Source organism: Chroicocephalus ridibundus, chromosome 11 (genome assembly GCF_963924245.1).
Source record: "Chroicocephalus ridibundus chromosome 11, bChrRid1.1, whole genome shotgun sequence".
Classification (NCBI taxonomy): Eukaryota; Metazoa; Chordata; class Aves; order Charadriiformes; family Laridae; genus Chroicocephalus; species Chroicocephalus ridibundus.
Genome location: NC_086294.1, coordinates 13,898,028 through 13,922,532, shown reverse-complemented (window position 1 = coordinate 13,922,532; position 24,505 = coordinate 13,898,028). Strand labels below are relative to the sequence as shown.

Sequence of the window (24,505 nt, the reverse complement as noted above, 5' to 3'; positions counted from 1 at the left end):
GCAGATTATCTCCACGTACACTCCCATCAAAGTGTACGCTCACCTGTACATATAAACTTAGTAGTATTTGGAATAGTAGTATAGGAAAGGTGAACAGAAGCAGAAGGCAAATTGTCCTTGCCTAGTCCAACCATCACATCATACATGTCTCACTCCTTACTGAGATGCTCTTTCCAACAAGGGATTCCTTCTCCTGCCCGAATTCCTCCGTGCATTTCTATTATCTGTTACTGGATTTTTTTCTTTTAGCTTTGAGAAGACTCAACCAAAGCTGAGTATATAGGACACAAGGAGAGGGTATTTTAATACCTTCTTACTGCAATTCAATTATTCATTTATTATTTGACCATTATTGTACAAAGACGCCCTTCTGAAAGAGCACAACTAATTTGGAAGCAATGAAAAGAGCCATATATGGCATGTTAATGATGCTTCCAGCTTTGGAAGACCATCCATTAGCAGAGCTTTTGTAAAGTGGCATGGCCATGTTCAATATTTTTTAATAATAACACCTGAAGTACCAAAGAACTTTACTGGTATTCCTGTGATAAGGATGACCCAGACTGCATCGCTGATTTGCAAAGTTGGCATTTTCAGTGAGAGATTCCATTTAAATGCTGTTGACATAACATGACCATAAGGCTATGAGGAGGAAGAAGATCCCTGAAGCAGAGAAACCACAGGGCTTATACTTAGAAAAAATTTTGCAAGATAATTGTCTTTACAAGAGTTGAGGTCACTCCAGGGTTGTGCGACTGTTGTGGCGAACGCCTGCTGATTCTGCAGACAAAACTGGCGTTTGTGACTTGACCAAGGCCACAGAGGGAGCCCATGACGATCGACTGTGAAGGAGTTTACCCAGCACTTTGGATGACGCTGCCCTCTAGCACTGTGACCTCAGCTGGGGTTTCGCAGAAGTCAAAGGACCTGTACCCTGGGCAGCTTGGAAGAACTGAGAGATGGTGGATCGTCTCAGGGACAACCACTCGCGCTGGGCGACTGCTTGTAGCAGTTATATTTTTAAGGTTCATCCCAAGGAAATAATGTTTCTTTTTTTAAAAAACCCAAGCCTCCCCTTTTTCATTTCTTGAAGGAGGGCGACAGTCCACAGGCACTGCAGCACTGTAGAGGTCAGCTCCATGCTACATCTATAAATCTGTCTCATTCAGTTACCAGCTTAGCAATCCTCACCTTGAATAGCTGCACGACTTGAGCTCCAGGAAACTTCTGCTGCTTATACTAAGCACATATTGTACACCAGGCACATACTCAGTCAGCCAGATATTTCACACTCAGTATAATAAACTTGGACCTAAACTTCAATTGGCTTCCAAGGTCCTTGGCTCTGTCCAATTCTTTAACTGTATATGAAGCTGACTTTAGTTTGTTTTTATTTTTTTCTCCCTTCTACCAAGTCACTTGGCTCTCGTTAAGGTAGCTAATTTACGCTCTAAAATCCAATACATGAGCCAGATGCCTTTCCACAAGCAAAAAGACATAATATATACAGGTTAGGTGCAGCCTAGTCAGCATATTAATCATAATCTGGAGTGCAATATTGAAAATAAGTAGGTTGGAAGGTTTTGTTAGAGACATGTAGCATGTTGAGGAACTTTGTATTTCACATGGCTTCAGAATTTGCAATTAGTAATTTCGTAGAGTATTTCTGGGACTACTTCACATATGTCCTTTCAGCTTTTAGCTGATTTAAGCACATATATGCATGCAAACATATGGACGCACATGCACACACACACGCAAGCTCTGTGCTCTTTTGAAATACCTGTTTTAATAAAAAAAAAACAAACAACCCAAACCACACACAAGCAAGACACGGTTCCTTTCAGTTAAATTCACTAGCACTGAACACAAGGTCTTATACTATTCAAGTAGACTGCACTTCCCTTTGCAAAACTGTAAAAGATAGAAGCAATTCAGGAAAAAAATACATTATGCCATTTAACATACAATTGTAAGAATCATAAATAAAGCTTCACATTTCTGGAAGAGAAATACTTTCACCACAGTGAAAATATTAAGCTTTCAAATAATTAAAATAATCTCAAGAACTGTGCAGTGACTGTACCTGGGAAGCATCTTTGTCCCCCGAGCAGTTCCACTTTTCAAAATCCCTATAAACTCCTGTTGTGCCCGGCTGCCAACTCAGGTTAATAATAGCAATGAGCCATATTCATCCAAAACCACAAGACTGTCAGGTGACATATCAAGAGGTCTGAATTTAACTCAAACAAAAGACTCTCCATGCTGCAATGCAAAAGGCTTAATCCTAGCAACAGGATCACAAAAACCACCTTAAAGAACGCAGTTTGCTGAAGCCCAGTATAGGCGTTTGCACCAGGCTGCGTTTGCACTGCCCTGGAGTTTCATAACCCAAATCCTGTCCCTCCATTCTCTTGCACAGCCCGGGATTTCTGCTCAAGTGAATATCTCCCGTCTTCCCCGCTCCTCTGTCTCTTCCAGGGTATCGCTGCAGAGGAGATCAATCTAATTCATCAGGAAGCTAAGTGCTGCTTTGGCAGCCGCCGGAGCATACATGTCAGTCCCATCTATCCTCCTCCTCTAGCGAATGCAATCGGAGTTGAGTCGCATGACCCAAGTCCCCTGGCAACTGTGGCTGCCGTCCTGCACCTCCACGAGCCGCGACCGTCGGGAATTCAGCCTGCTCGGTCAAGGAGAGGCTGGGGGGGAGGGGGGAGACGCAAAGCAAGGCAGCCCCCTTCCAGACTGCACCCCCAGCCTTTACATTCCTGGAAGCGACGGGATGCTTGTGCCGGAGCCCCGGAGCACGGAGGCAGAGGGGTGGAAGAGCCAGCGCTGACAGCCATCATGTGACCCAGCTGTCAGCGCGTGCCACCTGGAGCCGCCATCCGCCGCCACCAATCCCAGCGCCCACCCCTGCGCACCATGTCGCCCCTAAAACAGAGGCCCTTCAGTGTTTAACTACACGGGGGTCTCGTTTGTATGGGTGCCGGGAAAGAGGTGCCTACAGCTCCCGATGCTCACTGCCTGCCTTGGCATCGCCGGTGCTCCATCCTCCGGCGTGTCCGCAGGCTGAGTGAAACCAGCTCCGCTCCCTGCATCGCCGCAGCACCCACTCCCCCTCCCCAGCTGCTCCTATAAGAACAAAGAAAGCACTGTATGCCCTGGAAGGGCTCATTAATATTACAAGTGAAGCATCAGGAGCATGCAAAACAACTGGATGGCAATATATAGGCTTTTTTAGGGGTGGCAAAAATAAAATAAAGTATGTGAAATAATGCCCACAAAGAAATCCTGACCGATCTGATAGCTGTAAACAAGGTTTCGTGATTGCTCTTGTGGTAACCCGGGCCATGCTAGGACGGCTGCCCGGTACATCACAAAAGCAAAGAGCTTTCTATTTAAAGAACTTTTTTTCTCTAAATTGTGGGGGAGGAGCGAGAGAGATGGACAGGGAAGCGAAGAAGGAACCAGGCATCCAAAAGAGCAGTGCACATTAAAAGCCATCAAGTATTGTCACAGGCGTATGTGGGGCTAATAATTCATACTATTAATTTTGTATTATCTTTGGACAAAGATCAAGAAATACATAAAGGCAGGAGAGTGTAGCATCATAGCTACTACTTCAGTTTTTTTCAGTGCCTGAAAACCTACAGGGTTTGCCAGTATTTCAAAAACAAAGGCAGCAAAAATCCATTTATCATCAGGACATCCTGTTCCACTGCATCCCACAACACAGAGTTTAAGGCTCCCAATGATTCCCCTGTATCACAGAGTGGGTGAGCTGATGGACTTCTTCATGGGCTCTGGTTCCAAGACCCAACAATCCCAGCATGCCTGGATGATGTTTTGACCCCATAAAATGGATTCCACCAGAGAACACCTCTTCTGCTACACGTCTGCTGGATTAAGTTCAGGGAGAAATCCTTAATCTATTGACGCAACAGCAGTTTTGCTGCTGACTTATAGGAAGGTAATATTTTTACGTTTGATGCTGGGCAAGTGTTTTGACACAACCACAGTAAAACTAGGAGATAGATACTTACTTGGTTCAAAATCCAAATCCACTATCTTTTGTGACCTTGAATGTTTTATAGGGAATTTCTCATTTAGAAATCAAGAGTCAAGGTCCTGACCCCACACAGACATACATTATAGACTTAGCCTTTCATACGTGGCTAGTGTCAGGGAATTCAATGGAATTACTCACATGAGCAAAACTGGGCAAGAGCTGTTTACAGGACACATGCCTTAAAATCAAATCTTGCCTTTAAACCGTAAAATGCCAAGCCTTGGGAGTTGTATGCAATAACATTTGACCTCTCCTACCTTCTTGATCTAGTGAAAAGAATGTGCTGCGCACAGTAACTTTCTTTACCTGTGTGGCAAAGGCATCGCTCTCTAAAGGTTACTGATGTCAAAAGTGACCTTTTTTTCTTAGACATGCAATGGTGAGAAGTTCAGTGCAATGTATTATGTAAACATTTATTTACAGGAGTAACATCTAAGGTTTCCATTTTACCTCAGGGTAACCTGATGCATATTGAAGACAAGTGCTTTGAAAGCAGAGCCAACCTCCATCCAACAACTGCCGAGGAAAAATATTGGAAGGAATTTCCCTTCAAATAGAGAGGGACTCAAAGCGTATGGAGAATAAGTAGTTCTTTAGTCAGATCAGTGAATATTTATTGCTTGAGGAAGGACTTCAGATACTCAGTGTTAGTTCAAACAGAGTCACCATTCCCACATCCTAGAAAATACTCAGGCCTCTTTAAGATTAAACATGCACCATTCTCTTCTGTAGATGTATATCCAGGTACAGTGAACACCCGATTTACTGATCTGCAACAGATGAAGTAAGTTTTAAAAAACAACATCTGATTCTAAATTTCTGAGGACAGTGAGATGTCACTGTCACACCAGGGTGTACCTATTGTGTTTTAAACCTGGGTCCAAGCTTGCACTCAAATCCAAACCCACTGGCTGCCAGCTGCAGGCACAAAGCCATGCTCAGAGACGGTTCAGGCTTGGCAGGGATGGGGGAATGCAAGGTGGGTGCGCAGAATGTAACCCCCCTGCTCAACTGAGAGCAACTTGCAGTGCAGAGGGGCACAGCCCCTCAGCCACTCCTCCTCACTGCTTATCTGCACTGTTTCTAGGGGGGGGAAATAAAAATAAAACCCAAAATGGGCCACTGGGCAGTAAGAAAGCTGTAATTACAATATTAGTTGTATTCCAGATACAGTAACTTATTTTAACCTATGCTGTGAAAGCTTTATGGGGTTTGCAATAGGCCTATGGCATCTATCATTGAAAGGTATCTGCAGAAAGGCAGCTTGCTTCCCCCCCGCCCCAAAGTCCCTCGTTTACCACCTAGGCAGTTTTGGCTTTGGCAGGGAATATGATACTCTTCATCTCTTTGAAAGGGTGCAGGCTTTTTGTGTGTGTGTATAAATTTGAACTCAGAAATCAAAGCTGATAATATTATCTAGCTTCAGAAAAACACTTAAGTTCAAAAAATAAAGCGATCAAAATCTCCTGCCTTAGCCCATCACCTTCCAGAGAGATCCTGGGAGAGCACTTCCATGCACATCCATGCATATCCATCTGACTGCAGATGGGAAAGACATGGGTGATGGTGTCCAGCCGCATTTAACAGGGAAGAGGATGAGGTACATCCCACCCAAGGGGTTCTGTGCAGTCCCTGATGCCAGACTGGGGCTGTAGCTCATTCTTAAACACACATAAACCAAAAAAATTCCTCAAAACAAAAGAGCACCGGAGAGAGTTACGTTCTTCATTTTATCCAAAGGCATTTCTGAAAACATTTAGAATTGCCGCAAAGGCTCACATGCACCTTTTGGATATAAATCATCTGGTTTTAAACCAAGGAGACAACAGTTTGCTCTAGCCACAAGCTAAAAATGTAATGAAATTATTCATTTTTGTTCTCCACTGCCTTAATAAGTGTTTTTAGTCTTTGTCTTGAAAGAAGGCTTCCCTCACACATGCTGTAAATGCACACAACAAAGAGCTAGTATGCTTACTGGCCAAGAAATGTTTATTGCTTAGTAATGCACAAAGGTAGGAGCTGGAAGTCACACAAGAGAAAAAGAGAGAAAACCAATTAGGATTTTATTTGAAATATGACTAGAAATACTTGGATACCATTTCTCCACAAAATACTCGCCTTAGCAGGATTACCACTGAGCTAGACTTTTTAAAAAATGTGCTTTCTGTGCATTCTTGTATGCCTGCAAAAAAAATCCCACTGAATTCCACACTGCTGGAGAGGAAGAGTGGACAGTATTAAAGCATAAACCCTCCGTATACAACTGGAGCACACACACATACCTGCACGCACCATAGATATACACACACAAACATAAGCCCAGCCAAAGGTCAGCAAGAGCCAAAATGATGCGAAAGATGACTGCAAGCAGTCTGCAGGTTTTTCACACCCAGGCCCCATTTTCTTTAAAGGAAACCAGATTTTTTACATACCGAAAAAAAGTGCTTTTCATATGCAGTACAAAAAAAAAAAAAAAAAAAAAAAGATCAACAGAGAACCAAAGTTTATAAACTCTGCATACACAGGATTCTCATTAGCAGCAAGAGGAGGTCTCATGACTAGAATAAACTGTCTGTAAAGGAGCATCAGCATAAATACAAATCTGCCTGGGAGCATTCCTGGAGGGTGCGACATGGAACATTATCTTTCTTTTAAGAATGCGGATGCTGAGACCTCAGCAGATTGACTGTCCCTTCACTGTTGTAATTTTTTCAAGTCAGGATAAGAGATGCTTAAAATAAAAATAACTATCAAAGTAAAAATCTGATGCATGGCTAAGCTACTGGAACATTGGTGTTTGTTTTGTATCACATTTCCAAGTGCAATCTACTATAAATAAGACACCGAACAAACCTCCATAATACCAACTGGTACTGCAAGACAACAGGGCATTTTCCCCCTGCCAAACAGTTATTTTATTGTGCACTCTCGGGTGTGCAGAGCAGAATAATCTTTTGCTGTGGCTATTAAAAATAAAGTGTAAATAGTTCATTATTGTGTGTGTTTAATGAAAAGTTGAGAAGAAAAAAGTTCCAATACAAATCGTTTTTGCTGCACATAAACAGTTGGTGGACATGAAGAATTTTCTACAGTCACACAGAATTATCTAGTGTAGCAGAGGAGGGTTGTGGGGGGAAGTCTTAAGTCTCCCCCTTAATGTTGTGTAATTCTGGGGATGTCTAGATAGATTCTTCAATCCTTAAATCCACACATAAAACTAACTTCTGTTTTCCATCCCCTCTTCTAAATGTGAATGACAATATGACACCCAGTGACATGCAGCATCTATCTTTGCCCGACACACGAGAGTTTCCAGTAGACAATAAAGCGAACTTTGCCCATGAAAACCAGCATCTCCGTTCCATCTGAGCTACCACTGTTGAGAATTACTATTATGATAAAAAAGTGACCATTTCACAGTGCTAGACGCAGAACAAAGACAAACTCACAGGCTTAGGTGTATCAACTGCAAAGTTTATTGCTTAGGTAACTGAATGGTGAATTGCTGCTTTTTGTTTAGGAGATCACAGATATTAATAGAGGATACAATGAAAAGAAGATATATTAGAGTCAAGGTTGACTGCAAGAACTCTGGTGCCATGAAAATGAAGACATCTTAGCGGGGTCACTATAGCTCCGCTAGTACTATCAATTCCAATATTAATAATAAGCCCTTCAATGACTCCTGATGTAACAAAAGTACATTGGCTGAGGAATCCTGACATTTTCATTTTTTAATAGACAAACACTGAATTCCCTGTATTTATCTTCAGCTTAAAGACTCTTTAAGGCTTTTATTTTCATGCTCTTCCCAGCAACTGTAAGGACTGTGCCAGTTTTCTTCCTTTTACACAAGTGAAAACTGAGATTCTCAATACATTACTTCAGGAGATATAAAAAATAAAAGATGGAAGGTGCATAAACAGATTGCTAGTGTATTCGAGCTATGCCTGACATGCCATGTGATTTCTGCACCGAGTAAACACATCTAAATAAGCATTTATTTTTTATCAGATAGATATATCAAGAAATAAATAACTTTTTAAAGACTAGAATGTAAACAGTTGCATTTTTTTGTGGCATGCTTTTTAATGAGCTGTGCCGGGATGGGCAAGTGGGGCTGGGCAATGCTGTGCCCTGGGTGCCAGGAGGCAGCGGGTGACCCTGCTTTCTCCTGGGCTGAGCACAGCCCCGAACCCCCCCGGCCTTGAAGCAGGCAGGCCAGGATGACCCCTGGTGGATATCTTCGGCCTGGAGATATTGCACCATGGAGCACCCAAACCACTGCTACCTCCATGAGGGCAATCAAACCCCCTGCTGCAGACCCGCTGCACAGCCCAGCACATCCCCGACGGCCCACTGCCAGGTCAGGGTGGAGGTAGCCATCTGCTCACGCCGATTAAAACATCCTGTAATACTTGTTCCGTGAGTTTTATAAGGGGAAAAAATATTGCCTTGGTGGTGAAAGTCATACAGCATGAGCAGGCAGCATGGGGATTTGAGCATTCCTTGGCTGTAGGCCACGTCCGTGTAATTGATTAAGGTGGCTGCACTTGTGACTGGGTGATAATTGAGAGCCCAATAAATCTCCACACAAGTATTTGCCACTCAGAGATGGAAAGCAATTGTTATGGACCCTTTGCAGCGTGCTGCAAGTGAAAGAATTACAACTAATATTAAAAATACCAAGAATCCCTCCAGACCAGTCTGAAGATCTTACTGTATTTCCTCGTCCAACATTGACATTTTCAGTTAAATTACCAGGAGTGTCAAATGCACAAGGACTACAGCTTCAAGTTTTCAGCTAAGTCTCCCCCTGCACAAACTCAAATAATTCTGATTTCTCAAGATTTTGCCCAGTACTTCCAAGTCTTCTCTTTCCCCTACCCAGGTCTCATTTATCTGCACAGACAGCAGTGCTTTAGCTGAGGTCTACGTGATCTTTTTTCCCTTGGAAAAAAAAATAATAAAAAAAAAAAAAGCAAAGCTGCAGCTGTTCAGGGTTCCTTGGAGAAGGAGGAAGACAGATGTAAGTAGTTACTCTCCAAAGATTCACAATGATCAGTGCCTGAGCAGCATTTTACTCTGTCCCTCATGTGACTGTTTAATTAGGTGTTGATTCACTCAGTCATGAGACACAAGGAAACAGGGCTGCAAGCCCTAACGTCAAAGAAAAAGTAATGCCTGTTCTGCCAGTTTCTGTATTAGCAAAGCACAAAGGGGACATCCAGTTCTGAGAAGCAGAACTCGTGTTTCCTTGCCCATAAGCCAAACCATCAAATCACTTCAACCTTTCCATATAAAAAAACAAAACAAAACAAAAACCATCTCAAGGATTTCAGAGCAAGATGCTCGTGAACTCCAGATTATTCTCCACCATAAGAGCTGAGCCCAGTGTGAGCATTTGCAGTGCAAGCCCTGCAAGCAGGGTGTGCCCTTCCAGCTGGTAATCCGGGTGCAAGCTGCTTCGGGATATCACGCTTTCTTCTGGGGTTGGTTGGTTTGTTTGCTTTTGGAAAAAAAAGAATACAAGCTCTTTTGCTTTTCCTGAACATTAACAAAATTTCTTAGCCTTCTTATTACCAAAAAGCTTTTCTGTTATAGGGTCCGGTTGCCATAGCAACAGGCTTTTAAAAATATCAAATAAATTTTCAGCACATGGTAAACCAATTTCACAAACTGTGTATCTTTGTAATGGGAAAAGCTGGCGGACAATTATTTAAATGTACTCAGTTCAGCTGAGGTTTGATGTAGGGATAATCCCAAAATGCTGCTTTCAGTCTAAAGCCTGGTGTTGTAGAGGACTACAGTGAATTTTAGCTTGTTATGTTACCAGGTCATTTATAAAGAGTGTCACATAAAATTAACAGATGATGATCATTTTTCCAACAAAGGTGACATCTAAGCTCAGTGTGTCACTAAAATGCATTAAATGCCAAAAGATTTTTTTTCCTGAAGAATACCACCTTAAACCTTTGATTTGTAGCATTTTAAACACTGTGTATTTGTAGTCTTACCCTCCTCATTTATGTAGATTTTACTCAAAAAAAAAAAAAAATTAGACTCTGGATCAGCAACTTATTTAAAACACATGCCTAATGCTAAGCACATGAGCAGTTTCATTGGGAGCAATGAAACTACTTACATACTTAAAGTAAAGCACATGGCTTAAGCAGAACGCTGACTCAGTCTTATTCCCCCCTCAGATTTCACAAAAAAAAGGTCTCAGTTACACAGGAACAACTGCGAACTAAAGACAGAGGATGATTGTATAAACAAGTATAACAAATTAATACCTATGGAACGAAATCCCAGTCTGGTCTATCCATACGTGATGCTCATTGATACCAATATCCCATGAGTGCTAATGATAGATATTCCCTGTGAACCAACACCTGTCTGACACCAGTGTGTTTGTCACTTGTGATCTAAGCATCCTCCAGCACCTTCAAAAGTCTTACATGATGCTTTGCCCAACTCTGCAACCTTTCCGCACACAGAGCGGTTACCTGCTTCCATGACAGCTCTGTGCCTGGAAGCCTTTAACCAACCCCCTTAGTTAACCCTCAGAACTGCTAACCAGGAAGGTCACTGCATTCCAAGACTACTGCCAGGCTCTGAATCAGAAACAACTAGGAGCACTAACAGATCTGCCAAATAACATTAATGAATATCTAGGTGGACTGGATCTATCCTACAGCTGCTTTTCAGGAGGGAAGACTTTCCTAACTTGTCTCCAACCCGTGGACTGAACATCCCTCCCTTACTGGCTCTACAAGTTGAACGGGCCCCTACTTAATTTGCAGAAGGGATGACATCTTGATTTGCGTAGATATTGCAAGAGCCCCAAGACTACCGTGAGGAGCCCAGACTGATCAATTCTCCAAGGCAAGAGTCATGCTGCTCAACTGTTTTCCAAATTAAGCATGCAAAGGTGACCTGAAACTATTTCAGGTAGATCTATATAGAGCAGACACTAAAGACATTGCTTGACTTCACTTTTATGTAACTCATAAGGGCACGAGGACAAATAGAAATCGCTTGAACAAGCCACATGGCCATACAACTTCATTTAGTATCTGCAAAAAAATACAGACTGACAGATAATGGAACAGCCAACAAACAAATGCACTAAAACTGTGAGGTCCCAAATATCTGGTTCACCAAAGCACTTTAGGGTGCTTTTAGCTGTCAGCCAGCTAACGGAGCTCCCCAGTCTTTATGCCAAGCTTAACCAAGTGCTGTACTGGGTTTGCACTAGAGTGCTTTGCTCACTGTCATTCTAAACTCTGTACTTTCACATTTTACGCTGTCCCCTTCAGTTTTCTAAGTCTCACTACATGCTCACCGTCTTTGGTTTCTGAGACTGGTAGGAACAGAAAATACAGTGTAGGACTGGCCATTGCCCTGTGATGATTAAATAAAACAAGCTTTTCAACACAACTACTCATCTAGAGGGATTTTCCACTGCAGAACAGCTGAACTGGTCAAGTCTTACTGAAAACTCCACAAGCCAGACACATGCAAGCTTTGAGCATCAGCTGAAAGCAGCCCCTATGTGCCCACACAGCTTTTCTTACTGTTAAAGTCTTGGCCTTGTGATAAAGAAATTACAGGTTCAGCTCGGCATGCCCTCCCTGGGTATCAGCACTGAAACTCACTCCAAACACACGCCTTCCTTATCATGGGATTGAGGTGGAACACACACTCCAAACCAGCTCTGCCTCACAGCTCACAGAATCAACAGAAACCCTTGATAAAACCTACATTGTTCCACTGGGAGAGGTTGTACTTAATCAAGATATATATATATATTTAGTGTATGTTCAATAAACCCCTTTTTGCTGGTGGTAATGGCTTTGGTGACAACATAGTTGCAGATACTCCTAGCCAACAAGGGGTCGCCAACAGATGTGGCTGGGGCAACTCCTGACTGTCTCCCAGAGGGACTCTCCTGGGGTTGCAGCAGAATGAGCTATTTCCCAATTAGCTCCGATTCACTCAGGATCAGCTTTTGCATCTTCTGTAGCTCATGTACCGCAGTCTAACATGACAAAAAAAACCCCAAAACATTAACTGTTTCCTCTTGTTCCTATGGAGTGGCAGACTCAGCTTTGCTTTCTCATTCAAAAGTATTTTCTTGCCTCATCCTTTTTCCCCTTATTCAGTCCGTCCACATGAGCATCTGTAAGATGTGGAAAATGGAAGAAGCCTAGTGCTGTGGGTGTCCTGCTGTGAACCAGTAACAGCACCACATGAGGCTATTTATTCTGCTGCATCAACAGGAAAGAAAAGCTCACGTGCTGGACAGCAATAGCTGTCAATGCCACCAGGACATTTCGGACTGGGTTGTTTTGTCGGGGTTTTTTTTTTTGGAAAGGAGCTGTTGGCAAAGTAATCGCTCACTTGGCTCTTCGTTTCCCTTTCCCCTTCTCATGCTAGCGCATGTCATCTGAAGTGACACAGCAGTAACCCCAAACAGGATGCACCCTACTGCTTGTGGCAGGAGGAGGAGGGGATGGTACAGCACCCAGGGGAAACCTTCAGAAGGGAGAGGCAGCACTGCAGGTCTCAGACAGGACAAAACTAAGAGGAGAACAGAAAAATGGAAGGGAAAGTGAGCTGGGCTTTAACCCTTTTCTTCCTCTATGTGTGTGCGCATGTGTGTAAATACTAGTTTCCAAAGCAGAGCACCAAACAACAGGGGCAGTGATGATAAGGGAGAACATTACAAGGCTCAGGGAATACCAAGCAGAAATAATCCTGTAAAACGTATGCATTAAATCACAGCAGCACCATCCAACTGCTCCCAACTACACTTGCACACCTATCTGTTTATCCTTCTGACCACAGAGCAACTCGAAAATGCTAAAATGCCACTTTATACTCATTATGCTCACTTCACACCCAGCGTTTCCAGCCTGACTCTTATTTTTTGTACTTAGCAGCTGTCATTCCTCACGTTATAACTTCCAAATAAAAGCCCACTGCACCCCTCTCCCCTCTGCTTTACTGCCGCTGTGCAGAAGGTGGAGCTAGACCATCTCCTATCCCCAGCCCCTTCTCTCCGTCAGCAGATACATCAGTGGTGGTCTCCAGCCGCTCTAGGGCCTGATAAACTGATATAAACAGCACTGATAAACACAGGGACAAGAAAAAGTGAAAGAAAATAAAGATTATAGTTTTCAAAATCTCTCCATCTCTTTTGTTGCTCGTACCTTGGCTTATGCAGCATCTATGACCCCCCTAAAACCCACCACAAGAATCTTAGAACTATGGTTCTGATCTAAGAAGCAAACAAGTCTGTCCAGCATTATATTAAAACTATTTAGGTCTGTCTACATAGTGTATGCATATACTGAATTCATCTATCTCACTGCTGGGGGAAACACAGAAGACCTTACTACAAAGACAACATCAAGCACTGCTGAACAAGGTCTGCTGAATGATCTTCCAACTACTCTAAGTTTACACAATTGCCATTAGAGAATTTTATTTTATCTTGCATGGGTTCTTCTCCAGTGTGGGTGTGGACTAATGTCATCTCGAGTGTAATTTACCTGATTTGTCCTGCTGGCTTCTAATAGAAAAGACCAGTCTTTAAATGAATACATACCAAATCCAGGTGGGGAGAAAAAAAACAACCACCAAACCCAATGAAAATCCAAAACCAAAACCCAAATAAACAAAAAACCTAATACCCAGTTTCTTACTTTCTGACCCCAAAGTGAAAAAAAAAGTCTTGCCAAACACACAAACACAAGCTCTCTAGCCATTCTGTGAACATTCTTCAATTGAAAAAGAAAATCTGATGACACATTTTAAAATAGATACTTTCAGACTAACCAAAGTAATTCACTTTAACATCACAGCCACAAGATACCATGAAAAAAAGCACTTAAATTTAAAGCAAGTAAATTAAATCAGTCTCATCCCAAAGTGGTATTTTTGCTTATCTGAAGGTTTGATAAACATTTCTGTTTAAAGAAAGATATAATTCTGTTACAGTCTCATAAGAATTTATTTTAAATGGCTTTGATTTTTTTTTTTATATATTTTTTAATTATGTCTGGTTTGGAAAAAAAGAGGTCATGAGTTCACGATTAGCATCTCTTGTATGACTAGAAAATACACGTAGTTAAGAAACCAACATGCTTATTTTCACAGCTTATTAGCCCTTCATGCTGTCAGTAGAACAATTTCCTTTTCTACTAAGAAAGTAGAGTAATTTCCAGTAACTCACAGCAGCCGAAATATGTTTAAGTACTGAAAAAAAACCAACCACCTTTTTCTGTCTGACTATTTAAGTGATATGTCAGAGTTTGGGCTGTCTTTAAATAGACACACTGTTAGCACTGTAAGCCAATTCACCGTCCTAACATTTGAGGCATTTCTTTAACTCTGTCTTAGAGGGTAATATTGTTATTTTTCCTGTAGGAACAAGAAAATCCTGGCAGAATTCTTCCTTAGCTTCTCAGATGTTCAGATAATGTCAACAAGAACAAGCTTCCGAGAAGAAGAGCACGCTCACCCCATGTTTTGCAGCCTCTGTTCTCTGCACACACAACCACACAGCTTATCACTTGCACCTATTTTTCATTAACACCTGAACTAACACTGTTTTTCTACCAATTTCTGGTATCAAGTTTCATGAAAGGAGGAAACAAACCATTCGAGCAACTCTTCACATGGTATGAACATTTTCCAGGTAGGCCTTCAGACGGGCAAAAACCGCCAACAAGAATCTCATTCCTATTTGATAGCTCATTTCTCAGCTAACTGCTTTCTTCTGACTTCCTTCTGACTTACCATCCTCTTTCATAATTACCCCAAAACATGGCAAACTACATCCTGAGTCTACAATCTTTGAAGGACTGTTTTTTCCATGGGACAAAGCTGTGCAAGGAATGCACATGAGGCAAAAGAAATGTGGGTATGTAGTAGATAGTGTATATTTTAGCACTGCCTAGAAAGAGGAATAATGCAGCAAACAAAGATTTTTATATTCTAGTATTCACAGTAGTCCAGGACTGGCCTTTCTTGTGGTCACGCATAGCTGTTCCCTGAGCAAACTGTGAAGCCACACGTCTACCGTCTTCTTCCAATATGCCTGTACTCTGGCTGTCCCCAGGCTCCCTCTGACTTGCCCACTGGAAAATGCAACACAACGAGGTGTAGCCAAGTCGGAGCTTCCCAGGTACTAATGGGCAGGAGGCACCCAACAGCACGTGCAGGATTTTCACTAAGGTTACAGAAACTCATCTCCCTCGGACTTCTCGCATTCTCCACCACAGATGACTGAAGCTGATCAAAAGCTTTAGAAATTACTAAGAGGGGAGCACGAGACTGAGTGCAGCGCTGCGTGAGCCACCGTTTCCACAGGTACTGAGGCCAAAATAAAAACCAAAGCAAACATATAGCAAAGCAACTGCTCCTATGGGCAATGCTCAAAGAAACAATATACCTTCTCTCTCCTTAACTGGGAAACGACACAGGAACTGGGGTGAAGATACTGCTCAGGCTTAAATAGGCACAATGCCAGGACCTTAAGTCAGGGGTGAACTGAGCTCAAAGTTTCTTCATTTATCAACTAAAACAGATGGCAGAGAACTGTAATTTGGCTCCCATTTCTTTCCAGTTATATATCACACAAACTAAAAGGGTAGAGTGTTTGTGGTGCTCTTGGAAGTTTTACATTTTGTTGACATTTGGGCTGGAGCAAGAGAAAGACATTTGAAGACACTGCTAATGAGGCACACGCAGATACAGAGGTGTATCAAATGCCATGAACACACAGGGCACAAACAGTACTTGTAGTAAAGGAAATACCATTGTTTCTATGATGTATTTTACTTATTTTAGGCCAAAATCACTGCTGACGAAGTTGTGGAAACATCCTGGAGAAACAAAGCAGATGAGTCGTGTGTGATAGATCATTTCCACTCTTCAAGATCACGGCTTTCAGCAAAGGTCCATGCTCAATGCTACAATCCAGCACGGAATATTGTTGGGGTGTTCACTTGTGCAGACTGAAGTGGGCAGGGGGTGTCCCCAGCCGAGCTGCTTGTTACTGAGCCACACTGGGCTCACTGCAAAGAGTCCTTCACCTGTACAAAACGGGGGGGTCTTCCAAGGCCATAGTTTCAAAGACAGATAATACATAAAAGCTGGAAGATACCCAGGTTATCACCCCAAAAGCGTCAGGCAAAGCTGTTTAAAATAAAGAGCTTTTACATGCAGTCAAACTGCTTAAATCCAAAAGTTTAACCACTTGATAAGAGCTATGAAATTACTTTTTCAGAAAAGACGGAAAACTTCGTACAAACACATTGTACTCATGGATGAATGCTATATGCATGCACTGTTAATGCTCTATATAATGCTCTAACTCTATATGTAGCTTGTTTAGCATTTTGTGCTGCAATTCACACATTTGAACAAGTTTCTCTGTAGTGTATTGTATTCTGAATAATAGTATCTACAGAAGCTATTGGTTTCAGAAAAGAAAAAGGTCATACTTCTTACGCAAATGTGCAGAATTACCTCAATTAAAAGCTTCGGTTGAGCACTAAGCAACAGCACAACGCATTGTTGTAAAAATAAATAAATCCTTTTTGATACAAAGACTACATAATAACCGTTCACACTTCTACGGAGCAGAACACATTTGAGCATGTATTTTTAGAAATAAGTGATTAATCCTGCAGAGAGGACTGCCCCTTTTGAATGTAATCATTATAGTCACATTCCTTAGGCACAGCAGAATCGCATGTGTATTTTGTGCAAATGAGTTTTTTCAAAGGAATATTTCCCATACCTGAATTCTGTTACTACTCACTGTAAGGTAGAGTAGCTGGTGCATTAGCAAGTCATTTACAGACGACTAAAATTACTTCCTGTTTTTAATGGGCATAATTTTTTTTTCCTCCAGCAGATATTTTATAGATTAAGGTTCTCTATCTATACCACAAACACAAAATTTTTCAAGTCCTCAGAGACAAATTCTGCTCTTGGCTGATTCTGGAAGCCCAGCACAACCACACTGTGGATTTGCTGGTGCAACTGAGCTCTGCATTTTTCCTAACGTTACTCACGAACATGTGATCTTGCAGACATTCTGCTCCAGATGTAGCAAGAGGAGGGAACACAGGCTCTGAAACCACCATGTGCGTTACTTTCCACTCGTAAAACACGCTTCTAAAGTGGTCACCTCCAGCAGTCAGCCAAAATTACAACACAAGTTTCAGGCTCCAAGTGACACTGGACCAGTTTATTCCAGAACAGGAGCTTGAATTCATCCAAGCTGTCACCATAAGCATACACTAACTCAGAAGCATACGCAGAGCAAAGGATAAACCCCTTTGAAAAGGCAAAGACAATCCATCAGTCAACCAGAGGAGCTGATCATCTCAAGAGAGCAAGGTTTACAACATGAGAGATGTAAATACGCCTTCAGTCACCAGAAAACGAATGGTGGAATTGTTTCAGAAAAGGAGAAGACCTCACAGTGGACAAACAGGTACATACACCCCATGCTCTTGACACATCTTCATACCCCCATGACCTCACCTGGAGAACCAGTACCCTTAAATCTGCAGAAGAACCTTCTTAAAACACTTGCCAGCATAATCCAAGTAGAAAGAAGCATTTTTACTCTAGTATAGCTACACATACATTTTCAGACACGCAGAAACCATGTCAAGAAGTCAACATATTCATTCTTGAGATGATAGGCCAGCTCACCCTGTCTCCATAGAACAAGCATGGGAGCAGGGTTTGTCTCAGCTCTGTTGGGTCAAACCCTTGGGGAAGAGGACAGCAGACATTCATGCCTTCCAGAGGGAAAACTGCTACATTCACCTGTCTGGCACGCACCATCAGAAATCCAAGAAAAACTCGAAGTAAAATCAAGGGATTCATCTGATCTGCTGTCAAGATCCAAACTAGTACCACGGCCTGAAAACCTAACCAGCGGTGATCCCAATGGTAAAAAAGGCATCATGTGATTCACTCACTCCAACCTCTCCTCAAAAAGATTTCTGACTTAGAGGAAAGAGTTGAAAAGCTGGAAGAGGAACCAAGAAAATGACTCTTCCAAGGGCAGCAAGAGACCGCAGGCCATCCTCAGACAACCATCCCAGGGGGAGGAAGCGATGTTGCAGGCTGGGAGGAAGCCAAGCACACGCTGACAGCACCAACCTCATGGTGTCAACTAAGGGCAGCACAACCTCGTGATGCCAAGTTCTCAAGTCACCGCAAATCCCAACCACCATGGGAGATGCCAGTATGCAAGACAATAAGGGTGACCCTTAACCTGTGTGTTAGCTCATTTTGTATCTTTACTTCCTTCTAAAAAAGTAGAGAAAAAACAAGCAGAGAGCTTTTCCACTCCACTGTAGAGATGGCTAGGCAGGGTCTATTCCCACCAGGGCAGAGGAAAATTTTCCAAAGCACAAAGTCAGGTAGGCACAAGCACCCTAACGGTTTTCAAATTATTTGGTCATTCTTTGTGTTCACATGCACCTATCATGATGGGAGTACTGATTCAAGTTAATTCCTTTGGATACGACAATAATACAACTAAGTAACAAACACCGGCTGGACCACTGACCCTCTGATTTGCAGCTCCTTCAGGCACTGTCCAGACCCGGCTTGCAGCGTTGCCTTATTCAGAGCTAGCAAATTTTCAAGGACTTGCTGGATCTTTTAGCAGCAACACATGCCTACCTGGAGAAGCTCTAGGAGACCTACAGCGTGGTGTGAAGGAGGGCTTGGAGAGTGGCCCCTTCAGCAGAAATTGTCAAAACTTTCTCTGTGCTCCACAGGTACTTACTGGAACCTATTAATTTGTATCTCTCTGCTTCCAAGATAAAAGTTGCCTTAAAGCACTGGAAGATACATAAAAGCTCAGATGACAGGAAATGCAAAACAGAATTTGGCAAAAAGAAGTACTTTAGAAAACAGCAATATATTTCAAAATACAGGCCAAAGTCATCATAGTGATAGAGAAAACTGCACATAAATCAAAGTGAAATATTAGAACTTGCTACACTCAAGCTAATGAATGCAACCAAAAAGCCAAAAACTTTTCCAGAGATATTACAGAAGAGATGGATTTTTTTATAAAAAGCAAAACTTAAGGGACATTAAAGGACAGAAATTAGCTTAGTAAAAACAAAAGAACATTTTGGATGTTTAAGAATTTGAATGGTCTTAAAAAATTATGGTACAAAAGCATTTTAAATTCATCAGGTTACTGGAAAAGATGAAAAGCTGGAGCTATTACAAAACGAAGTCCAGCTAAAGCTCTTTTTCAAGATAGACTTTGAGATGATGAAATTCCAGGAGTTTTACTTTTATTGGTGAAAGACCTGCAGAATGCCAGAAGTGAACAAATATCAAAACACACTATTTCTTTAATAGCAGGTTTTGGTCAGACTAGCTTGACACATTGACAGCGCTGTTGAGGAACAGCTTTGTAAAGCCTTGTGCGGTGCTGTTAGAATAATGAATTCACTAGCTGTATTGCTCACGAGCTTGGTAAGAGATTTGTTTCCCTGGGCTCAGCCTTGCTATACACAAAGCTACCTGCTGTTGACAGAAAAGCCTTTGACTGGGTGGAGTGGGATACCTTGTTTGCTGTGGAAGGTAAATTCAGTAACAATTTTGGCAGTGTTTTTATCTGTTTGATGACACTACAGTGTCCAGACACCACTGGCTCTGAAGTCCTTTGGCATCTCATGAAGGCGTACCTTAAAAATGGAAAGCAACATGGCAATCTGTGGTGGTTACCCCTGCTCTGAGCACAGGAGGAACAAACACAAAACAGTCCCTGTAACAATACCACATCATTTACGTCACCAATGCTAGCCACCTTCAGAAATAATTCGAAAACTTACCAAGAAGTTTTGTGGGTAAAACTTTGACTGGAAAATCAATGTAAAGACAACTTTCATGTTCCTCCTTCACCTTACTCCAGCCTCCACTTTAAAAAGTCCCCAGCTACATGTCGTTAGATGTCTCCAAGTCTCTTCACAGTTTATTTCAAGAAATTAGCTCCTGGTTCAAGAAGCACTTATGCCTTTGTAAGAAAGCATATAACATTTTTGTTGTGCAAGAACAATAGCTCTGCAGAGGAACTGGCTCATGAAGCATCTTTGCATCATGCTACCCATTTCCAACACTGGGTTTATTGCAATTCCCTTGATGAATCCTGCTGCCAAAAATTATGTGAAAGGAAACAAATCTCAGGATACCATTTAAAGTCACTGCCACGGAGAACAGAAGAGTCTGGGCTGATGGGGGATACTTGCCTAGACAGATTTCAGGAAACAGTACTTTGCAGACAGCCTTAGGCCTATTCATATCTCAGGAACCTGGCAATCTATTCTCCCAATAAAGGAGCAGCACATATTACAGAAAGACCCAAAGAAAGCACATTTCCAGGATGACCAACAATTCTCCATAAATAAAGAGTGTTTAAAGTTATTTATTCCTGTACCTTCCCACTTGGAAAGCTGCGCTCGTCCTCAGAAATACCCAGATAACCAAAGCAAACCCCTAAAGGAAGAATGTGCCCAAAGATACTCCACGCCGCTGGTAAGACTCGAAACTGGAAGGGGTTCTTTCAAGCTTGAACAATTACCACACAGCTGTACCTCTACAACAGGTGCTTTAACAAGAGCAAAACAGAGTTTGCAAACATCGGTGGAATGCCCCTCAGGGTGAGATGGTTCTTTAGAGCTCCCTAGATTAAAAAAAAAGAGAGACACTGAAACTTTTATTGAGCTGTAGTGTAAAAAACCCCTCCTAATTAATAATCCCCCCACCCCCCAGCTAGGTGGGAAGAATGTCTAGAGATATAAGGGAACAAGTATTTGAACTTTACACATAAGATGGAAAGAAACACTGAGTTTCCCTCCTACATACAACCCCAAAATGTACCAGTCCTGTAGTTCAGTATTACAGGACCATCCTTCTCCCTCTGTAACAGCTTAATATTGCTCCAAGCACAATTACTATCTCAACAGACGCACTCTCCTGCAAAAACTCTGCTGCAGTCCTTACAGCTGTATTTACCGTTGGCAATACTGCCCACATTTCTTAACAACAAAGATACAAAGCCTGACTGAGCTTTGGGCTCATTCTACTGAGCCCATTTTGAAGAACAAAAAGCTGGTTATCAGTGGTTCGGCAGCTCCCTCTTCTCCAAAGCACTGAAGCAGACCCCTAGAAAGCCAGAAAATAAATAGTAGCTAAAAATCAGGATCTATGCCAGTCAGTAATGTAAATCTGCAGTGGAATACTTTGTGTGCCCCCATAATATTTAGCAATGTGTGGCTGCTTCTGCTTGGTTTAAGGAAGTTTTTGTAAGATTGTTTCCATTTTACTGGGGAAATTGATCAGAAAATTCTGGAGGAAGGATCACTGAATTGCTATTTAAAAGTGTATATACATTTTTAGACATGCATGGCACACAACTGGTGTGAACAGCGGTGTAATTTTGCAACAGCAATACTTTGATTCTAAAATTCTAGAAAACAACATACCTGAAATCTCATATTCCTAATAACTGTAAGAGCCCAAGCCTGGGCTGAGCTCTCCTGTCACCCGCAGCCACCAGTGCCAGATGCTACAGTACGGCCAAGAGCTCCTATTTATAGTAAAAGTTACCCTCAGGGAAAATCCACTCACGTGAGTATTATTTGCAGTAGACAGCGGGTACTCTACACCTTGGAACTTAAGGGCTTGTCTCTTCTCTATAATACTTGCAGGTGTTTCTGTGTTTCTTGTAAATAGATTGTACCACTAAAATTCTGAACATTCTTTTTCACCATGTGAAAGTCGAGCTGTACTGAGATATTTCAGACAAAGCACCAAGCCTGCCCACTGCACTGTGTTAAACTGAAGAGCTAAGATACCAACATGTAGTAGATCTATTGTGATTTCCCTCTGTAAAATAATCTGCTTTTATATATACATTAAAAAAAAAAGAAGAAAGGCAAACCGGTAAGTTACAGTTGCTAACTTACTGGTCACATCACTAGAACTATTAACCCCTCCAGCACCTAGTTCTGAAGGATTTCACAGAGTTTGGCTAAACCCAGACGCATAAATTTCACAGACTCGCAGCACAGAAAGAAAGAGTAGGAAAAAAAGCCCAAACAAACAAACAACTAAACAAAATATGTTTCCCCTAAAAAGTATTAATAATTTTATTTTTGAAGCAGTGTAAGCACAGATGAAGTAGAATTTACGTCCTGGTAAATTTTCACAATAAGCCTGACAGAAATGCAAAATATATTCATATTTGAAAAAAGAATGAGCATCAAAATCATCCTTAAGTGTTCTGCTATACTGATGTCACTGCCAGAGTAGTTGGAGTTTCCTCTAAGTACATATTATTCACAAAATATATTAAGAGAATGTATGTATTTTTTTCATGGTTATTCTACACAGTCTCCTCAGTAACAGGACCAAGCTTTCAAAGTGAAGACAGAAATAACAACGTTCAGAATATTTGGAAAGTGTTCTGTTATTTAGAATATAGAGAGATAATAATATATCAATCCATAAACAAAACCTTGCTCCACTGAAATTGATGAGGCTCTTGCCTTCAGGTTTACTGGAACGAGGAACAGTCTAAAAATCCAAAGTGCTTGTTTCCAGCCTCTAAAGACCCAGCTGTAATAAATAACAGTCTTTATTTTGCATACTATCCAGAAGTTTCACCAGTAACTGATAAGACCATACATAGTGAGGATTAACTAAAGACTTAACCCCATTTGGAAAATGAAAGCAGTCGTTAGGCAACATGCCTAGAGGGCACCTGTATTAGTCTTCAAAAAATGATACTTGGCTTTCTAAGCAAGAGCCAGGTCTCCCACCGCCCCAAGGCCTTAGTCAGAAGAGCCGTCAGTCTCCTACGGAATTTTCTACCCATGGGTCTGCCAAAAAAAATAACTGCAAATTCACTAATTATTGGTTGACAGTTCGCATCACAAAATGAAACAGCACTACATGAATGGAGGAGAGAAGAGCAGAGTGACCTATCTTAAATTTCACATCCAGTTTGGCACAGAACGATGCAGGTAAAGAGGGAAGAAGAGGACTTGCGGGACTATCACTCCTTTCAACACAGGCGTGATCCCCACATTTCTGCCCCAGGGTCTGCACTGCAGCTGTTGAATGAGCCATGAGACTCTACATAAATCCATCACTAACGAACAACTTAACAGGGGGAAAAAGGCAGGGCAGTGATACAGAGCAGTCCTAGCGCCTCTTCCCCACCAAGGGTTCTGATCCCAGTATTACACTGATTTAGAAAATAAGATGACACAGACATCATTAAAACGTTTTGTCTCCTAAAAAAAAAAAAATCACTTAAAAAAAGCAACCACCTTCACAGTAAGTGGAGAGGTATGCGAGCAGCTGTGATCAGTGTCTTTTAAAGGCACATGCTAGCAGTTAAAGCTCTGGACTTCAGGTAGTGTCCAGGACTGTGTCCTGACTCTATGAGGACACAAAAAGAGCCATCAATATTCTGTGAAAACCGTGACGCTTAAAAGACCGCAGATATACTATTAACCATCTAAATTGCTCAATTGTATCACTGCAGCTAAAAGGAATATCCCACCGCATAAAATTAAGCCCGTCAGCCAGAGATCTCCCTTCACAGAGCAACCCAAGGGCCGGTCATTTGCAGGCAATAAATTTCGAGGCAGCGGGTGGGAGGAGAGCGTCACCACACTGTTAGAAGTGTTTCAAGAAGTACGTAACTCTTACTAATAAAGCACATTGTACTTGCATCCAAGCCGCAAACTCTGTGCTTTAAAATGATTTTGCAGGTTACCTCTTCGCGCCGCCAGCCAGTGCTGGGACCGTGTTGCTTTCCAGCGTAATCATGATCCACTCGTGGAACAACGTGTATTTCACAGCCACAAAAACTACCTGTTTCCAAGCTAACCGACCCTGGAGGAGGCCCCGGGGAAGTCCTAGGCCCCGGTGCTGGGGGAAGCCTCTCCCCGCACCAAGTCCCCACGCAGGACCATGCACCACAGCCCCCACCCAAACCCCACCGAGAGCTTTCGCGACCCCAGGGCCGAGGGGGCAGAGAAGGGTCTGCGGGAGAAAGGCTGCCTTCCTCCGGCCTCCCCGTGTTGTGCTTGGCACCCCTCGGCGGATCCAGTTTTGTTGCGGTTAGAGCATGACAAATTTCACGAGAAACCCTACACCTCTCCTGGCAGCGGCCAAAACTTCGCGTTTTTTCTCTCCCCCCATTCCTTCACGTTTCGGAGGTTGCTCCCCGGGGATGGCCACTCGCCTGCCCGCCTCAAGCGGAATGGCGCCTTTCCCTCCTCCCCGGCCTCCAGCATCCCCGCGGGGAGCCCGGGGCCCCACAACCCACCGCCGATCGTGACCAGGCGAAACCGA

The 24,505-nt window shown here is 42.4% G+C and overlaps 1 protein-coding gene across 4 annotated transcripts in view; it reads right to left on the bottom strand.

Moving 5' to 3' along the window:
* Nucleotides 1-24,505, bottom strand: part of FNIP1 (folliculin interacting protein 1) — a 69,450-nt gene that overhangs the window by 44,128 nt on the left and 817 nt on the right. Inside the window, exon 1 of one of the 4 annotated variants that reach the window (XM_063348954.1) lies at nucleotides 2,087-3,112. The exons of the other annotated variants lie outside the window; for them this stretch is intronic. Within the exon in view, the coding sequence (XP_063205024.1) occupies nucleotides 2,087-2,097 (11 nt within the window). The 5' untranslated portion in view covers nucleotides 2,098-3,112. Of the gene's footprint in view, nucleotides 1-2,086; nucleotides 3,113-24,505 lie in introns of those variants that run through there. 4 annotated transcript variants of the gene reach the window in all.